The 18780-nt window shown below is 38.5% G+C and overlaps 1 protein-coding gene across 1 annotated transcript; it reads left to right on the top strand.

Moving 5' to 3' along the window:
* The first annotated feature begins 2297 nt into the window (after positions 1–2297).
* Positions 2298–17642, top strand: LOC139186237 (large ribosomal subunit protein eL21-like). The gene has a single exon (XM_070800412.1). It carries the CDS (start codon positions 15546–15548, stop codon positions 16041–16043), a length of 498 nt encoding a protein of 165 aa, XP_070656513.1. The 5' UTR covers positions 2298–15545; the 3' UTR covers positions 16044–17642.
* The last annotated feature ends 1138 nt before the right edge of the window (positions 17643–18780 follow it).

The raw sequence follows: 18780 nt of genomic DNA, 5'->3' as shown, positions 1-18780 counted from the left end.
GAAAGTTCACCTCCTCCTTAAAGGGGCCTTAGCTTGGACTGCTTATCAATTTGCCTAAATTAACTCTTTCACTGAGATGAATGGAAGAGAATTCCAACCCCTCCCCACACCCCCACCGCGCAAAAAAAAAAAAGTAAAGTGAGAACAATATTACAAGGAATCAATCGTTAACGTGATTTATATTTTGTGTAACATCTGAGTAGGGTGTTATTTTGGTCAATAACAAGGAATGAAAAGGAAAAGTTTATGCTATTATGTCCAGTATTCTTGGTGTATGAGGTGGCTTGGTGATAAACAATCTGCCTGCCAGTGCAGGAGATTTAACAGATGCAGGTTTGAGCCCTGGGTCCGGAACACCCCTTGGAGGAGGAAATGGCAACCCACTCCAGTATTCTTGCTTGGAAAATTCCATGGACAGAGGAGCCTGGCGGGCCACATTCCATGGGGCCACAAAGAGTCGGACACAACTGAGTGACACTAAGCACAAGCAACCTGGGTGATGAAGCTGTCAACCCAGGATGTATGTTATGGGAAAGGGTCTGAGCATAATAATGTATGTGCTGGACCAAGTGGAATGGGAAAAAAAAATTAGGAGAATAATGGGAAAGTTTAGCTGTAAACTGTGGATGTAAAATATAGAGAATATTAAATACCCCTTGAAAAAAATTAATAATAAGAATGCTATCAACATGCTAATGTTTTGGAAATTCTTACAATGAATGATCTTTGAGCCTTTATAAGGAAACATGTGCTTTAGAACTTCAGTGGTTTCCATTGGTTTAAATGAAGAATATAGAATTCAGAATCTATCATGATTGAGTTCATTCTACAGCCAACAAGAGAAGTCCTGGAAGTAATAGTTATCACTAAAACTGCAAATAGGAGCAATGCACTTGCAGTAGACCTGTGATGGTTAATTATCTTGACATTATTATGGTCATTATTATAATTGCATATCAATTGTCACTAATCGACTCAGTCAGGCTAATGAAGCAAGAATGTAACTGGGAAGCTGTCAGTCAAAGGCTCTCTCTTGGGACCCAGGCTCTTGGAAGGATCTAGAGATGGTGAGGCCATACTCATCTCAGCATCTGAAATGGCAGTACCTTCATGGGCGAGCTGGGGGCTGAGTACTTTTCAAAGCACCCAGAGAAGGGAAGGGTATTAGCTTAACAGTCTCAGGATTCCCCGAACTTTAACCCAACATTTGACTCTCTACTGCTATGACCTTCAGATACAGCTTTCATTTTCTTACAACTCAGTATTATTTTAGTAAATGTAAAAATTGTTTTGTCACTCCTCTAAGATCTTACAAGATCTCACTATTACCATCACTGTGACATCTACCTGACAAGTAAGATAATGCATTTAGACCTCTCTTATGAAAGTGCCTGGGACACAATAAACACTCTATGCACATGAACTGTTTTTCTAACTACTACTGCTGCTGCTGCTGCTGCTAAGTCGCTTCAGTCATGTCCGACTCTGTGCGATCCCACGTCGGCGGTCCACCAGGCTTCCGAGTCCCTGGGATTCTCCAGGCAAGAACACTGGAGTGGGTTGCCATTTCCTTCTCCAGTGCATGAAAGTGAAAAGTGAAAGTGAAGTCGCTCAGTTGTGTTCGACTCCTAGCAACCCCATGGACTGCAGCCTACCAGGCCCCTCTGTCCATGGGATTGCCACCATTTGTTGATTGTCTGCTATGGGCCAGGCACTTCACCTCCGTTTTGAAAATAAGGAAACAGGGGATCAGAGAGTCTAAGTAACTTACCAAAGCTCACAAAGCTAGTGGTTAGAGGGATTGATGGTTCAAGCTTTCTTTTTTAAAAACATGTGTTTACTTGGCTGTGTCAGGTCTTCACTGCGGCATGTGGGATCTTTCCCTGATGCGCATGGCTTAGCAGTTGGAGCAAGCAGGCTTAGTTGCTCCGCCAGCACGTGGCGTCTCAGGTCTCCACTGAGGGATCGAACCTGCACCCCGTGCATTGCAAGGCAGATTCTTATCGACTGGACCACCAGAGAAGTCCCTCGCTCAAGCTTTCTCATACGCTATTCCTACTTTTGAATATTAAAATCCAGTACTGCTTTGCATTGGATATATCATTGTCCACATAAAAGGTAATTTTGTTTTTATTCATGTACATGTTTACATAAAGTTTTCATTGCTTCTAATTATCTAAACTATAAAAGATAAAATGACAGCTATTTATTATCCCTTTCAGAATTATTTTGAATGACTGTGTTTCTTTCAATTTTCTACATTTTTCTATTTCAGGAAGTTTTTTTTTTTTTTTTTTTCTATTGAGTGTTTGGATAAATCTTCCTTAATCGTATTTTGACTCATCATGATTATTATCTAAAAATTAAATTGAGTTTACAGATGTCCCATTGTTCTTATGTTTCCAGGATAATAGTAGATATTGTTTGACCGTTCCTTTTTCTTTCAAATAATAAATCCTAAATAAGCAGTTTATTTTAAAAATTGTTCCTTTAACAACATTTTTCTTTCACATCTGCAACTGCCACTTCTGTTTTCATATCAACTAAAATTCTGATGCTTCCATGACTACAATGAATAATTTCACTCCAAACTGCCATATCACATTTTCTATGTGCCATGAGATCTCATAGAAGGCTTCCCAAACTACATCTCCTCAAATCTGACAGAATATATCATGATGACTCTATATGTCCTTTATGAAAAAACAATTCAGATAATGAATTCTTAGCAAAGGAAGATCTGCAAATGTTCTTGCTAGGAAAAAATATTCAAAAGAGGAATTTGTATCAAGATACGGAAAATGAGGCTGTGATGATGGTAGCAGTAGGTGATTCAGGCTGTCTTTCCCACCAGCCCATAGTCCATGGTGATTTTAGGACCTTCTTTAAGGACATATACACAGCTGTATCTCCACCACTGTTTGCTAATAGTTAAAATCTCTTCAAAAAGTGCCCTTCCATCCACCATTAGGCATGAGTGTGTGTGTAGTCACAACTCGTGACTCTATGGACTGTAGCCCGTCAAGCATCTCTGTCCATCGGATTTCCCAGGCAAGAATATTGGAGTGGGTTTCCATTTCCTCTTCCAGAGGATCTTCCTGACCCAGGGATCGAACTCATGCCTCCTGCATTGACAGGCAGATTCTTAACCACGGAGTCTCCTGGGGATGACAAAAGATGAGATGGTTGGATGGCATCACCAACTCGATGGACGTGAGTTTGAGCAATTTTATTAAAGGTCAATGAGTCCACCTGTCTCCCAGCTTGTGGCAGTCCTGACTAGAGGGAACAAGAAGCAGAGAAACTGGGATAAAAGACACAGTAGGAAAATTTGCAGAATTATTACTAAGGTTTTGCCCAATTTCCTACAATAGGACTAGGGAAAACAGAAGCCATGGGCAGAGCAGAAGAGGAGGGAATTTTTGACATCACCTATGATCACAGATAGCTTCACTTTACATAATTTAGATTTTTCTTTTTCTAACACACCTGACTTCTAACAAAAGCATCTCTTTTCCAGGGAATTTATTATTCAATTGATAACTATCTAAGTAAAGGCTGACCTTTATCTGAGAATGTTAAATATAGTTAAGTGAAGATTTTTTATAGCTTACTGTTTATTTTTCTTAAGTTATCAGAATGTCAGTCTTTAAGTGGATGGTATATCACATAAGTTTTCATGCTCCCAATTATGTTTTTAATTTATTTTGAAATAGTTGCAGACATTATAGAAAAGTTGCAAAAATAGTACAGAGAATTTCTGTATATTTTCAAAATATCCTAAATGTTAACATTTGTTGCTTTTTCTTTCTCTCTCCCTCTCTATCTATGTAGGCTGTATTAATATTAATATATTAATTGACATACATTATATACATACACACGATTTTGAATCATTTTGTTGTCAAAGCCAAGTTTGTGTACCTGATGCATAGTGAGGCCAAACAAACCATAACTGCAAAGGCTAGAGCAGAGAAAAGCTTATTGCAGGGCTACGCAAGGAGGAAAACTGGGTGGGTGGCTCATACTGAAAAACCCAAACTCGCTAGTGGTTTTCAGGGAATGTGATATTCAGCTCTAGCACTAGCTCTGTGGTCTTGTGTAAGCCATTTAAACCCTCCAAAACTCAATTTTCTCAACTGTAATATGGAATAATCACATGAAATTATTTCCAAGTTCTCTTTCAGCTTAAGTATTTTAAGATTCTACGATCTAAAGAAAAAATAAATAGCACATTTGGAAAAAACCAAAGATAGTAAGATATTAAAATATGACTAGACCTAAGAGTTGTTGAGCCAAAAGGAAGATAAAGTTTGAGATATAAAGAATCATCATAATTTTTAACACTTAAAAATTCACTTAAATTTAATTAAAACTTTAATGGTGTAGAAAAATGGGTAGAATATACAGTTTTGCTATATTTTGGAACAGAGAAAATAAAATCGAGGGAGTCAGTAAACTAAATATGACTTGCAGTTACTTAATAAATATATCCTGTGCTGTCATGTCCATGAGAGGCAATCACAGCTTTGTACAAAGAAAATTCCTAAATTATAGGGCATGAGTCAAAAAAAAAATTAAGCTTAAAAATCTCTATCTACTGAGAGCCAGTAAGTCATAGGAAAAGAATAAAGAAAAAAATATAACTAAACAAAATCAACAACTCTGGAACAAACTCAAGCAAAGAATAAGTTGATTATTTTAAATTTAACAAGAAAAAATATATTCATTCACTGCTTTAAAAAAAAAATACAGAAAACACTACCAATCATTATTGCATTTATAACTGGCTTGAATTCAAGCAAACCAGGCTTCGGTCCCAGCCCAACCAAGGGACTGTGTGATCTGACCAACCTCTTAAACAGAGCAATAATCCCTTCCTTTGTGGCTTCTTGTCAAGATTGATTGTGATGCTGCTGCTGCTGCTAAGTCGCTTCAGTCGTGTCCGACTCTGTGAGACCCCATAGATGGCAGCCCACCAGGCTCCTCTGTCCATGGGATTCTCCAGGCAAGAACATTGGAGTGGGTTGCCATTTCCTCCTCCAATGCATGAAAGTGAAAAGTCAAAGTGAAGTCGCTGAGTCGTGTCCGACTCTTAGCGACCCCACGGACTGCAGCCTACCAGGCTCCTCCGTCCATGGGATTTTCCAGGCAAGAGTACTGGAGTGGGGTGCCATTGCCTTCTCCATTGATTGTGATAAGTCATATAAAATATATATGTTAGTGATTGGCAGATAGTAAGGGTTCAAAAAGATGTTAACTGTCATATCAACCTTTCCATCATTCATATTCAGTCTTCTGCTTTGAGGAGGAAAAACAACAGCTTGAGTGGCAGGGATAAGTGAGGATGGGTTTACCAGAAGTCTAGAAAAGGTCTGCCTGATACTAGGGGTGTTACTAATCCACCTTCCTGGACTAGTAAACAGGCCCCATTTCTTCAATGCGATTCTTTGAAAGATCACCTGACTTTCTAGCAACTCCTTTTTGGATCTGTGTTAGTAGATTTTTTGATCTTACTTTCAAAAATAAAAGTTAATCTTTAAAAGAAACATTTACTTTTCTGTAGACCTTAATTTTTAGAGACTGAACAAGAGTCAGCAGTGATGATTAGCTATTAGCCTAAACACTGCTTTGTCATGAATAATACATTCCTTTGCCTTTCTTTTATTAGGTGAATAAATTTCCTTTAAAGGAAAACTGAAACAAGGGTTTACGGCATACTTTTTTAGGGATTTTTCTTAGGACCTATGAAATATTGTTTAGTCAGTGTCAGAAGAGCCAACTCATTGGAAAAGACTGATGCTGGGACAGATTGAAGGAAAAAGGAGAAGGGGGCAGCAGAGGATGAGATGGTTAGATATCGTCAGTGACTCAATGGACATGAACTGGAGCAAACTCTGGGAGATTGTGAAGGACAGGGGAGGCTGGCATGCTGCAGTCCACGGGGTCACAAAGAATCAGACATGACTGAGTGATTGAACAACAATAGTATCAGAAAAAGAGTCACCCTCATTGATTAAAACAGAGCTATCATTTATTGAACCTGTGCCATGAACTTCATTCATAAAACTACATTTATCCTCCTAATGAGTTTATAAAGTAGGATTATTATCACATTTTACAGACAAGAAGCTCAGAATCAAAATGACTAGTTTTAAGTTCACAGAGACAAAATATGAGAGACTTAGAACCCAAACCTAAATCACCATGAACTCATCCACAGAGCTTCCACTGCCCTGGCTAAAAGGGACAGCTGGACTGCAAGAGAGAAATGATATGAGATGCAGTTTTCAAACTTAAACCCAGGCAATATTTCATAAACAGATTTTTATTTTGAATTTCCTTGAGACTTGTTTTCAGTGTGCATAATCAAGGGAATTAAAATAATGAAGAGAAAGGCTTGTTTTTCCATTGCCAGATTATATTTGGTCTGGGGTAAAGGTAACACATTTTATTTTTGAGGCCTTGCTGAGAAATAATACACAGTATTTTAACTATATTTTTTATAGAACAAAGAAAATGGACCACATGTTGCCTATTTTAATATTCTTGGGCTATTAATCACATGTGATTGATTTAAAGTGAATTTTTAAGAGTTTCTTAAATTTATTATTTATCTTTATTTTTGGTAAAATATAGTAACCATGTTTTCTGTAAAACAACAATCTTTAGCAGTATCTTTCCTTTTGCTATAAAAAACACGTACAAAATAAAATATGCACATCAATTAGACAAGGCAAATTGTGTAGCCTCTTAGAAAGACTTGAGTTAGATTGGGCCTTCTTTTGATTAATGGCCATTCTTTAAACGAATTAGCCCAGATTCTGCCCAGGAGCATAGTATGGACATCCCAGGGGGATGCAGTCGAACAAGTCTGAATGCAGAATATCTGTCTTCATCATCAAATACTGTTCAAAAGCAATTGGTTTTGAAGCACCCTTAAGACAGGGGTCACCAACTCCAGTGCCTCCAGGAGGTAGGCAGGTGATACAAATGAGTCAAGTGGGCTGGATGGAAGAAAGCATCTGAAACATTGTGGTGACAAATGGCACCTGACACTTGGCCATGGTGTCAGGGGGTGACCTGGAGCCACGTGATCATGGCAAACTGGCCATCAAAAGGGGCAGCTGCTTTTCAGTTCTGGCGGACTGAGGCCATCTGGGAATCAAGGGCCAATGCTCTCAGATCATCTAATTTTTAAAGAGAAATTAGAATTTCAAATTTTGATGTATCATCTTCTAATCTTTATGTTGACAATTAATTTTAAAAATGCTATTTGGACCAATTTAAAAAACCACCCATGGACCACATCTGGCCAGCAGGCTACCAGTTTACAGATTTAAGAAAGTAAGATAATAGTAATAGAAATAATACCTGAAAATGATATCATAGTTTTGAATTCTCATATCCATTTTAGACTTCATATACATTAAAAATACACTTAAGTTATACTTTCCCAAAAGAAACAAAAGGATGGTATAGGCCTAGGGTTCTAGGTGAAACCATAAAGTGTATTTCTCAGTATGTAAACTATACACTGTCTACTCCAGAATTAACTAAAGAGCTTATTTAAAATGTGCATACTGGATTTGCATTAATGAGGTCTCAGGTGGCTTCTAGCAGTCTGACTTTGTCCAAGCACCCTGATCCCCAGATGATTCTAATAGTTATTAATGGAGTTCCTTGGAGAATTTGCAGGCTATGTGGTCGTTTTACTGCCAGTCGTAACTTCTGCATCCTCCCTATTTTCCCAGGCAGAGACAGCTGTGATTTAAAGAGGGCTAGGCTTTGGATCCTTTGGATCCCTGCTTAGTTGGATGATCATAACACATCTGTGTTTTGGGGTCATTCAGTCCCATAGTTACAGGTTGATACTTCATAATGACAAATGTCTGCCCCATTAGCTTGCAGTTTATGGTTGCTCAGTTTGTGTCTTCATTTAGCTAATGTCTTAGTGGGTTATTTCCTTGTGGCTCCCTACTGAGTATCAGTGTAATGTACCTGATCGGTGCCCAGTAAGTAATTTTTGATTGACTATTATAATGCATTAATTAGAACATTGTCAACGAGGCCTACCAGATCAACTGTCTGTGACTTAACTGAATAATCATTTACTTTAACCCACCAGGCATTTTAGTTAAGCCAATAACTTGACTAATTTTTAGTTCTCAGAAGATTGTTTGATGACATTTGACCAAATGAGCCCATCCCCAAATGATTAATGTAACTTCTGACCTTGCCTGCTCATACCTTCACGGAGTAAACATAGTATTAGGAGTATGTAACTCACTATGTGCTGTCATACAGGACAAAAATAGTATCATCAAAGTGGTATTGTCACACCATTTTAGACACTGGAAACAATAGCTGTAGAAAATGCTGATAGACTGACATGTTCAATGAACTCCACATTTTAGTGTGCCGAGGGAAAACCACAATTGAAATGTAAATTGTCATTTTGCTTCAGTGAAAAATCAACCAAAATGCAAATTTTCTTTTAAAAACATTGAGAGTGGGGAAAGGCATTAAACCTGTGTTTTCTATCTTGTGTTCACACCCTGTAAATGACAGCATCTTGGATATAGGGCACAGTTAAAAAGATTATTCATCCCTTAGCCTGGACTATAAGTAGGAACGTTTCTTTATTCCAACATTGTTAGACAAAAGAAACATTTGACCTCCGAGATAACCTTCTCCAGAAGATGAACTGATAATTCCTTGCACAAGTTGCCTTTTTTTCATCATTTCCATTCCAGTCTAGTTAATGCAACCAGTTCTGCAGTTTACAATATTCAGATATGCTACTTGGGTTCTGGACACAGTGATAGGTCTTGAATTCTCCCTTGCAAAGGTGAAGTGACATTAAATTTGTCACAGTCTCGTCTAAGTCAGCAAGATGGCACTGTATAATATCTTTAGAAATACTAAGTTAAGAAGTCCATGGGGAAGAAGGTGAAAAGAAGGTCAGCTACTGACATAAAATCAGACTTCAGATGTGATGACCTTTCGTCAGAGGCTTTGTAGCCTGCAAGTCAGCATAACATTATTGAATCCACCTCCTAGCTGAAGCCAGATACGGTGACAAAGACAGCCCAACCTGCACACTAATAGAGGAACCATCAGCATTACCTCACAAATGAGACACCCAAAGCAGTTCTTTTTGTAAAACAAACAAAACTTAAAGCTATAAATACCCACTTTGGTTTTTACTTCCTTAACTTCAAAGTGTCGACCTTTATTTTAATGTTTGAAGCACCCACGAATATATTACAACTTAGAGAAAGATAAGAATTAATCTTTGGTAGCCAGAGTCTTGAAAGTTATACTTTGAAGAATTCCTGGAAAATTCACTCTTCCAACTGACAAGCAACTAGACTAATAATAACAATAAGCATTTTAGTTTTGCTAGAGACAAATCTAGTGACAACTCTTCAAATAACCCTTTTCCTCCATCAAAAAGAATTAATGAAGTGGAATAGAGATCACAAGTTTTAATTTTTACTTTTGCCTCATGTTACGTGAGTTTATGGTGTTTAGAATCAATCGACCTTGATATGCTTCAATTAATACAATACAAAAATTCCCCAAAGATTTCTATGTTACCTAGAGGAATTAAGCAGTAAAATGTTCAATGCATTTTTAAAGCTCAGATGAAATGTTTAGTAACTGTATTATCTGATGTTCTGATCCTTATTTTGGAAAAGAATCTCCAAACTAGATGCAAAGAAGGATTCCAAAAGCAGATTCTAGGAAATTGCTCATAACACACCATTATTTTGAGTTATAAAAATAATCTTCACCATGCTTATTGCAGAAATTAGCTTATATAATTACTGAACAGAAATTTCATGACAAAAACCAATGTTACTTACCAACAATTCTAATTAATAATGAATAAGGATTAAGAGAAGAAAAATTAATTAGGTTAGAGTTTGAGCAAAAAAAGAAAAGAACTTCAAGCAAGTTTTCCTTAAAACTGATCCAATGAGTATACTTGAAAAAAATGGCATTGGGAGGGGCATCCTCCCAGGGCCCAAAGCAGTCTCTGAAAATTGTTTCTTAGTGTCCAGCTGGTACACAGATCTGTCTTCTGACGTTGGGCAGTTTCTGTAGCTAGTCATATGAGCAGTCAAATAGATCAAGGAGCACACAGAGTGACTGCCGGTATCTGCTCACTCCCTGGAGAACGGCAAGGATGGAGGGTGGCTTGTTTGCCGCTTGTGAGGCCTGTAGCCCTGGACTCCTCTCTATATTCTATGCAAAGTTTGTATCAGCCAACTAAGTCATCCTTGTGGGCTTGAGGGATTGGGAACTGGCACAAACATGCTGACTTCCAGCTACTACTTTTTCTGTGCATAATATAGTCTTCCATTTCTTAAAAAAAAGAAAAGTGTAAAAAGTAGTCAGAGGTCCCACCATCCTCCCAACTGCTAAGGACCAAAATCCCAGTCATCTTTGACTTCTCTCTTAAAATTGTTCCAAACAGCTGGCTGTTTTCAAAGTTCAGTATCCCCACCTCTTGAGTTGTTTCTTTTTTTTTTCCCACATATGTTCCTTCCTCCTCATTTCTAACCCGGACCTTCATTATCTCATTTGATCTTTTGAACAGGTTTCTACCTAACCTACCTTGCCCAAGATTTCCATTTTATTCTGTTTTCAGATCTGCTCATGTTACTTCCCTTGTTTATCATAAGTACTCCTTATTATTTGCCAAGTAATTCCAAACTCTTTGATCTGCCTTCAAAGTCAGCAGTGTGGGCCCTCGAGTTAATGTAAAAGCACTCAGTTCTACAATGGGTACTGAGTGCTTGCTATGAGTGATTCTCAAATGAAGAGGACCCTCTTCCCCTCGAAGAGTTTATAAGTCCCTGCTTCTTATAATGGAACTGTGATGATTATGTGATGATTAATCCCTTACATGCATGATCTCATTTATAGTCAGGCAGTGTATTCCTTTTCTTCCAGTCCACACAGAACACCTGCTTTTCTTCATGGCTTTCCCACCATTGTTCAAATAGTTCTCCATGCCTGGAATGCTCCCTTAAGCCATCTTTATTCAACACATATTTGTCTGGAGATATATTTAACTTGTATCTTCCCAGGTGGTGGCTAGTGGTAAAGAACCCACCTGCCAGTGCAGGAGATGTAAGAGATGTGAGTTCGATCCCTGGGTTGGGAAGATCCCCTGGAGATCTTCAGTATTCTTGCCTGGAGAATCTCATGGACAGAGGAGCCTGGTGGACTATGGTCCATAGTGTCACAAACAGTCAGACACGACTGAAGCACACATGCATGCATATTTAACGTATGTAACTTGTGATACTTAAGAAAAATAAAGTAAGTTAAGGTGAGAGTCAACCTAGCAAACTCTTACTCCTTCTTGAAGGATAAAATTTCTATGATTCTCACCACTATATGGTAGGCTCTGATCTGCAAAGGATGAGGGATTAAAGATGAGAGAGATGACGGGTGGGAGTAATCTCATTCAACATACATGGCTAAGACAACAATAATGATGGTGACTAATATTTATAAAGCATTGATAATATAGGAACTATCTGTTTAAAATCTCACAATGGCCCAGGGAGATAACCATTATTATTCCCATGTTTTTAATACTTGAGACATGAGGCAGGTTAGATAATTACCAACATTTACAATGATGGTAAATGGCAGAGCCAATTGAACAAGACAATTCAGTTCTAAGGAAGGCTTAAATTAATTGCCTTCTATGAATTAATCCACAGAGGATCAGGGTGCTCTTGGCAGGAGATGAAGAAAGTGAATGCTGTGTAGATGCCTAATAAATTTCCATGTTGATTACCTTTCTTCCTCCAACCTTTTCTCTTCTAAGTCCATCCTCCAAAACTACAAGAGTGATCTAACTACAAAGTCCAACTTTGTCATTACCCAGATTAAACAATTTAATGGCTCCAACTGCTGGATAAACTATTATTATTCATTGCTCTCTAGTGAAATTTACAAAGTGGTGTTTACCTTAACTCTCAGTTTAAGAAAACCTCTACCCCAAATCTAAGTACCTGGTACAGAAGGGTAAGCTTATTCTACTTTATTAGTCATTATGAAGAAATCCTTACTGGATGTCATTGATAGACTATCTACAAGGAAGTTTAGTTTTTTATCCACAGAAATCTGTCCTTGGGTGTATTACAAGAAAGTCAGGAGCAACTCATGGAGGCACAGGGGTGGAATGGTTAAAGATAAAAGCTCTGGAGCCAGGGTTTGGAATTATGGCACTTTGAATTAAGATTCTTTGAGCCTTATTTGCAGCAACGTCAAGTGCAATTTGAGAAACACATTTTTCTTACAGGGTTGCTGGGAGGACTGAATGAGAAAACATATTAAAGGGCTTAAATCAATGGTTATATAGAAATTCCTAAGCAAATGATAACCATTACGTGTTATTAAAATTTTCCTTGTTCTGCACATGCTATATTAAATATCATGGTTTAATTCCAGTAGTAATACAAGAATGTAGTTGAAAAATCAAACAAGCACTATAAGAGAATATGGGAAAACAGAGTCCCTTTCCCAGAGAAAACCATTGTTAAGATTTGTTTGCCTTTCTAGAGTTTGTCTATGTAGAAAAATATACCTGTGATTTTTAAAAAACGCAAATGAGAGCATTTATATTACAGTTTTGTACCCTGACTTTTTTTTCCTGTGAGAATTGTTTCACAGTGATACAAATAAGTTTCCTAAATTATCTTTAATGGCTATGCAGTATTTCAACATGTAAATATGGAATAACTTATTTAATAATTTCACTATTGATGGACATGTATGTTATTTTCAGTCACAAGACAAATTTCAGTGAATATCTATGAATGATTATTTCCACAGAATTCACTTCTGAAAGTGGAATTGCTGGATCAAATGGCATATGCATTCAAAATTTGTATAGCTCTTGTTTAACTGCCTTCTGAAGAGCTTAAAGATTAATATACTCTTACTCAGTTCTAGTACAGAGAAGTTATTTAAATACATTCCTTATAAACCACTTCAATTTTCTTAAGCTCATTTTCTCACTGTCCCAGAAAATCCCAAGTTACATTCCTTCTTCCTTGCTATAAACTTGTTTTGCTTCTAGCCTAGAATTACTTTTCTTCTCATTTATCCATCTCATCCTACATATCTGCAGTAGTAGGACACAGTTGCAAGTAACAAAACTCAAATGAATCTAGCTTATGGAAACTAAAAGGAGAGAAGAGGAAAACCACTGAAAGGATTCTGGTAGTTCACAGAACTGAAGGACAAGCTGCGAGTTCCCAGGGCAGGTCTAGAAACATAAGACTGGAGCCTTCACACACTCCTCTAATTATCCATCCTCAGCTTCATGTATCTCTGAATGATTTCATTCTCTTCTACGGTAGACGGGTGAGGCTCATAACTGTTAAAAAATGTGAAAATTTACATAAAAGGCCACACATCATAAACATGAAACCTCAAAAGAGGTTGTGCACTGGCAGTTTCTGGCTCTGCCGACTTTTGGTGTCTTCTTGTCTTTCGTTACATAGAATTCGATGAAGAAGTTTAGAAAACACTGAAATGATGTCAAGAAAAATACCTTCTCCCAAATATCAGAGAATCAAAATTCTACTTTTCTTCATTACAATAATGTCCTTTAAGTGAAAGTTGTCCAGCAACTATTTTAGGAACATCTTTTCCCCCACCTGTATGACTAGAATATGTTGGTAGTGCCTCTTCCTCACGCTCTCCGTGGTCCTGAACCACCTGCTGGCGCTTCATTTTACAGTCAGTTGAAATGTGATAGGAAGGGAATTAGGGAAAAGAGAAATTGAAAAGGCTGTTAGGGAGAAAGAAAGATTTTTGTCAGTTTTATTGCCAACAAATAAACCACAATTAACCTTGGCCAAACTGAAAGAGAATAAGCAATTTTGGTGGGAAGCATTGCAATCTGTGCAAATGTCCATATGCACAAGCAAGATTGCATGGTGATATTGTCACTGTGCTTATTTAACTTAAATGCGAGTACATCATGAGAAATGCTGGGCTGGATGAAGCACAAGCTGGAATCAAGATTGCAGGGAGAAATATCAACAACCTCAGATATGCAGATGACACCACCCTTAGGGCAGAAAGTGAAGAAGAACTAAAGAGCCTCTTGATGAAAATGAAAGAGGAGAGTGAAAAGGTTGGCTTAAAGCTCAACATTTAGAAAACGAAGATCATGGCATCTTGTCCCATCACTTCATGGGAAATAGATGGACAAACAGTGGAAACAGTGGCTGACTTTATTTTTGGGGGGCTCCAAAATCACTGCAGATGGTGATTGCAGCCATGAAATTAAAAGATGCTTGCTCCTTGGAAGAAAAGTTATGACCTACCTAGATAGCATATTAAAAAGCAGAGACATTACTTTGCCAACTAAGGTCCATCTGGTCGAAGGTATGGTTTTTCCAGTAGTCATGTATGGATGTGAGAGTTGGACTGTGAAGAAAGCTGAGCACCAAAGAATTGATGCTTTTGAACTGTGGTGTTGGAGAAGACTCCTGAGAGTCCCTTGGACTGCAAGGAGATCCAACCAGTCCATCCTAAAGGAGATCAGTCCTGAATATTCATTGGAAGAACTGCTGTTGAAGCTGAAACTCCAATACTTTGGGCACCTGATGCGAAGAGCTGACTCATTCGAAAAGACTCTGATGCTGGGAAAGTTTGAAGGCGGGAGGAGAAGGGGACAACAGAGGATGAGATGGTTGGATGGCATCACCGACTCAATGGGCATGAGTTTGAGTAAGCTCTGGGAGTTGGTGATGGACAGGGAGGCCTGGCGTGCTTCAGTCCATGGTGTTGCAGAGTCTGACACAACTGAGTGACTGACCTGAACTGAACAAGCAAGATCTCTGACGGAAGTGGGCAGATCATCACTGAGCAAAGGTGAGATGGCTCAACTGCCATTCTCAGTTGAGCCAAAACAAATTATACATGGATTTTCTTGATTTTTTTACTTTTATATCATGATGAGAAAATTGCAGAATTGAAACAATAGTAAAGTCTTCCAATTCACAGATACATGTGTTTAAGTATATTTAGTAATTCTCTAAATATTCAAGAGTTATGGTTTTTACTTTTTGGTAAATTGTGTGTCCACCAGTGATATACAGGGCTTCCCTTGTGGCTTAACTGGTAAAGAATCTGCCTGCAATGCAGGAGACCTGGGTTTGATCCCTGGGTTGGAAAGATCCGCGGGAGAAGGAAATGGCTACCCACTCCAGTATTCTGGCCTGGAGAATTCCATGGACTGCGTAGTCTGTGGGATCACAGAGTTGGACACAACTGGGTGACTTTCACTTTTACCAATGATATAATCATTTCAGTTTTGCATAATTTTATTGTTGGGTATTGATTTATTTTACATAAGATTTTGTTTCTTATTTTTCCAGTTTAACATGAAGTGCTGATATTGATATTTGTCGTTTGAATGTGCTAAATTATTTTCCATTAATCTTTAAAAGTAATTCAACCTCTTGGCTGGAACCATCTTCTTCCAGCAATTCACCAAAATGACCAGCACAAAGGGAGAGAGGAGGGGCACCCTCCACATGTTCTCTAGGCCTTTTGGAGAACTTGGAATTGTTCCTCTGGCTACATACATGCAAATCTACAAGAAGGATGATACTGTAGACACCAAGAGACTGGGTAATGTTCAAAAAGGAATGCTCCAGAAATGTTATCATGGCAAAACTGGGAGAGTCTACATTACCCAGCATGCTGTTGGCATCACTGTAAACAAACAAGTTAAAGGCAAGATTCTGGTCAAGAGAATTAATGCGTGTATCAAGCAGATTAAGCACTCCAAGAGCCGAGACAGTTTCCTGAAATGTGTGAAGGAAAATGATCAGTACAAGAAGGAAACCAAAGAGAAAGGGGCTTGGGTTCAGCTGAAACAACAGTTTCCTCCACCCAGAGAAGTATACTTTGTGAGGATCAATGTTAAGGAGTTAAAAACAGTTCTAACAGTTGACCTGTTGGAGCCCATTCTCTATAAATTCACGGCATGATGGGTGTAAAAATAAAGACTGTACAAATGTACAAATGTTTCTCTTAATTGAGTAGAGGCGTCGTGTCCCCTCCCCAAGGAAATACTTAAACCACATTGTAATTGTGTCCAAATTCAGTGGGTGCCATCTTCTCAAATTTAGTCTTTTTTTTTTCTTTCTGAAAGATATAAAACAGTTTGTTGTTTGGTATGCTCTGTTGTTAATAAATTGCCAGATAGTATTTATATAAAAAAGTAATTCAAGATAAAGAGGAAAACTGTTATTTGTTATTGGAAAAATTTTAAATCAGTAAAGTTTAATAAATCTAGAAGTAGATTTCTAGAAGTAAACTTTCATCTGAAAATATTTTTTTAAAGGATTGGTAAAAATAAGAACACACTATCTTGGAAATCTTTCCTATAAATTTCTCTATCCCTCTCTTCTCCTCTCCCCTCTCTCAAAATTTTAAGAAATGTCTAGAAGTTTACATTAAAGACACAAGAAGGCAAACAAACTTTTCACACTGTTAGTCATGACACCTGAATGTGCTTGGAAATTAATTTACTAGATCTTAGCAAGCTTTGGCGGAGAAGGCAATGGAACCCCACTCCAGTGTTCTTGCCTGGAGAATCCCAGGGATGGGGGAGCCTGGTGGGCTGCCGTCTATGGGGTTGCACAGAGTCGGACACGACTGAAGCAACTTAGCTGCAGCAGCAGCAGCAGCAAGCTTTGGGAAAAAAAGAGCCATGGGAACAAAAGAGGGGGACAGAAAGAAAGTAGAATGATCTGAGTGCATTACAAAGAGTAAGAATAAGTTTATTTCGGTTAAGTGTACCTGTGGACAGGGCTTGAGGTACAAGGTTTGTAAATGTATTTTTGTTGTAAAGTGAAAAATGAAAGTGAAAGTCGCTCAGCCGTATTCGACTCTTTGTGACCCCACAGACTACACTGTCCATGGAATTCTCCAGGCCAGAATACTGGAGTGGGTAGCCTTTCCCTTCTCCAGGGGATCTTCCCAACCTAGGGATCAAACCCAGGTCTCCCACATTGCAGGCGGATTCTTTACCAGACGAACTACAAGGGAAGTCCTTTTTTCTTTTTTTTGCTCTAGGTCATGGTCAAAAGTTTTAAAGAAATATGGTAGAGTATTTCTGAATAAAACTATTGACAGAATGTAGCAATTACTGGAGTTCAATCCATAGGAGTTTCATAATATCCTACAGTGTAGATGCAGGCTAATGAGTAGTGTTCAAATCTCAGCACACATAAAATTCCTGGGAGTAGGGGTGGGAATAGAGAAGGCAATGGCAAGCAACTCCAGTACTCTTGCCTAGAAAATCCCATGGATGGAGGAGTCTGGTAGGCTGAAGTCCATGGGGTCACTACCAGTCGGACGTGACTGAGCGAGACTTCACTTTCACTTTTCACTTTCATGCATTGGAGAAGGAAATGGCAACCCACTCCAGTGTTCTTGCCTGGAGAATCCCAGGGATGGCAGAGCTTGATGGGCTGCTGTCTATGGGGTCACACAGAGTCGGACACGACCAAAGCAACTTAGCAGCAGCAGCAGCAGCAGGGGTAGGAAATGGGGAAGGGCACATGGATCTACAGAACATCCAACTTTGGGACCCTGTGGGGAGAGGGCTAGTGGGGGGTATTAGGGAATATGTAAGCTTTGAGTTTAACAAGCACCCAGATGATTCTGATGTGGGTGGTCCTCTGCCCATCTGAAGAGTCACACCCTGCAACACCGCTGGTAGCTCTGTAATTACAAACATCTTGAGTTCAGATTAACTCCTATCTTCCTAATCCACACATAGCAAATATGTCTAAACTTCTAATCAGCTGGTTTTTGTTTTTTAAAATGAAGGACCTGAAGTCATGAGCCCAGTCTGAAGTTTGAGGAACTATTTTTAAAAAAGAGAGAGAGAAGAAAAAAACATGGTTTTTAATCTTGCATTTAAGGAGAGAGTGTGAGAAAAGTGAGGGTCATGTGGATCCAGCAATTCTTTGTTAGTAAAACCTATTAGTTTTTACCTCTAGAGCCCTGGGTACGTGGATGTTAAGTCATTTCAGTCGTGTCTGACTCTATGCGACCCTGTGAACTGTAGCCCACCAGGCTCCTCTGTTCATGGGATTCTTCAGGCACGAATACTGGAGTGGGTTGCCAGGCCCTCCTCCAGGAGATCTTCCCGATCCAAGGATCAAACCCCATGTCTCTTCTGTCTCCTGCACGGGCAGGTGGGTTCTTTACCTGAGCCACCTAACAGAGGCATTGAAAATTCATCATTACTTCAATTTCTGTTAAGAAACAAATATTATTTTGAAGAGATTTTTTAGTTATCACATTTTGTACTGAGTGCATTGCACCAAAAAACAAACAAAAGAATCACAACAACTTTAAGATGAAAGATAAGGCAAAATCAACAAGAAGTGTTATAAAGTTTACAAACCCTTCTAGGCATGTGCTTTTCTGCATAAAACATATGTCTCTTTAAATACAAGAAACAGCTGAGGCTTCTCTCTTTAGATTAACTAACTTATCAACAGATTTGATGGCATTATCTAAGACGACAAATTGCCAAACCTCAATCCTCACCAAAGAATGCAAAGGAAAATGAAAACACATTAAAGCAATCAAGACAATTTTTAAAAAGCAAAAGCAAGTCTTTTGGATAAGTGTCAGTTATTAAGGGCTAACCTAAAAAAATCACCAATTGGTAAAATTTGTGAAATGGAAAAATTAAACAACAGCATA

Source organism: Bos indicus, chromosome 2 (genome assembly GCF_029378745.1).
Source record: "Bos indicus isolate NIAB-ARS_2022 breed Sahiwal x Tharparkar chromosome 2, NIAB-ARS_B.indTharparkar_mat_pri_1.0, whole genome shotgun sequence".
NCBI lineage: Eukaryota > Metazoa > Chordata > Mammalia > Artiodactyla > Bovidae > Bos > Bos indicus.
This window is presented reverse-complemented; position numbering and strand designations above follow the sequence as displayed.

Bases quoted from the DNA above. Each gene is read 5' to 3' on its own strand.
- LOC139186237 (XM_070800412.1), top strand. From the start codon at position 15,546: ATGACCAGCACAAAGGGAGAGAGGAGGGGCACCCTCCACATGTTCTCT.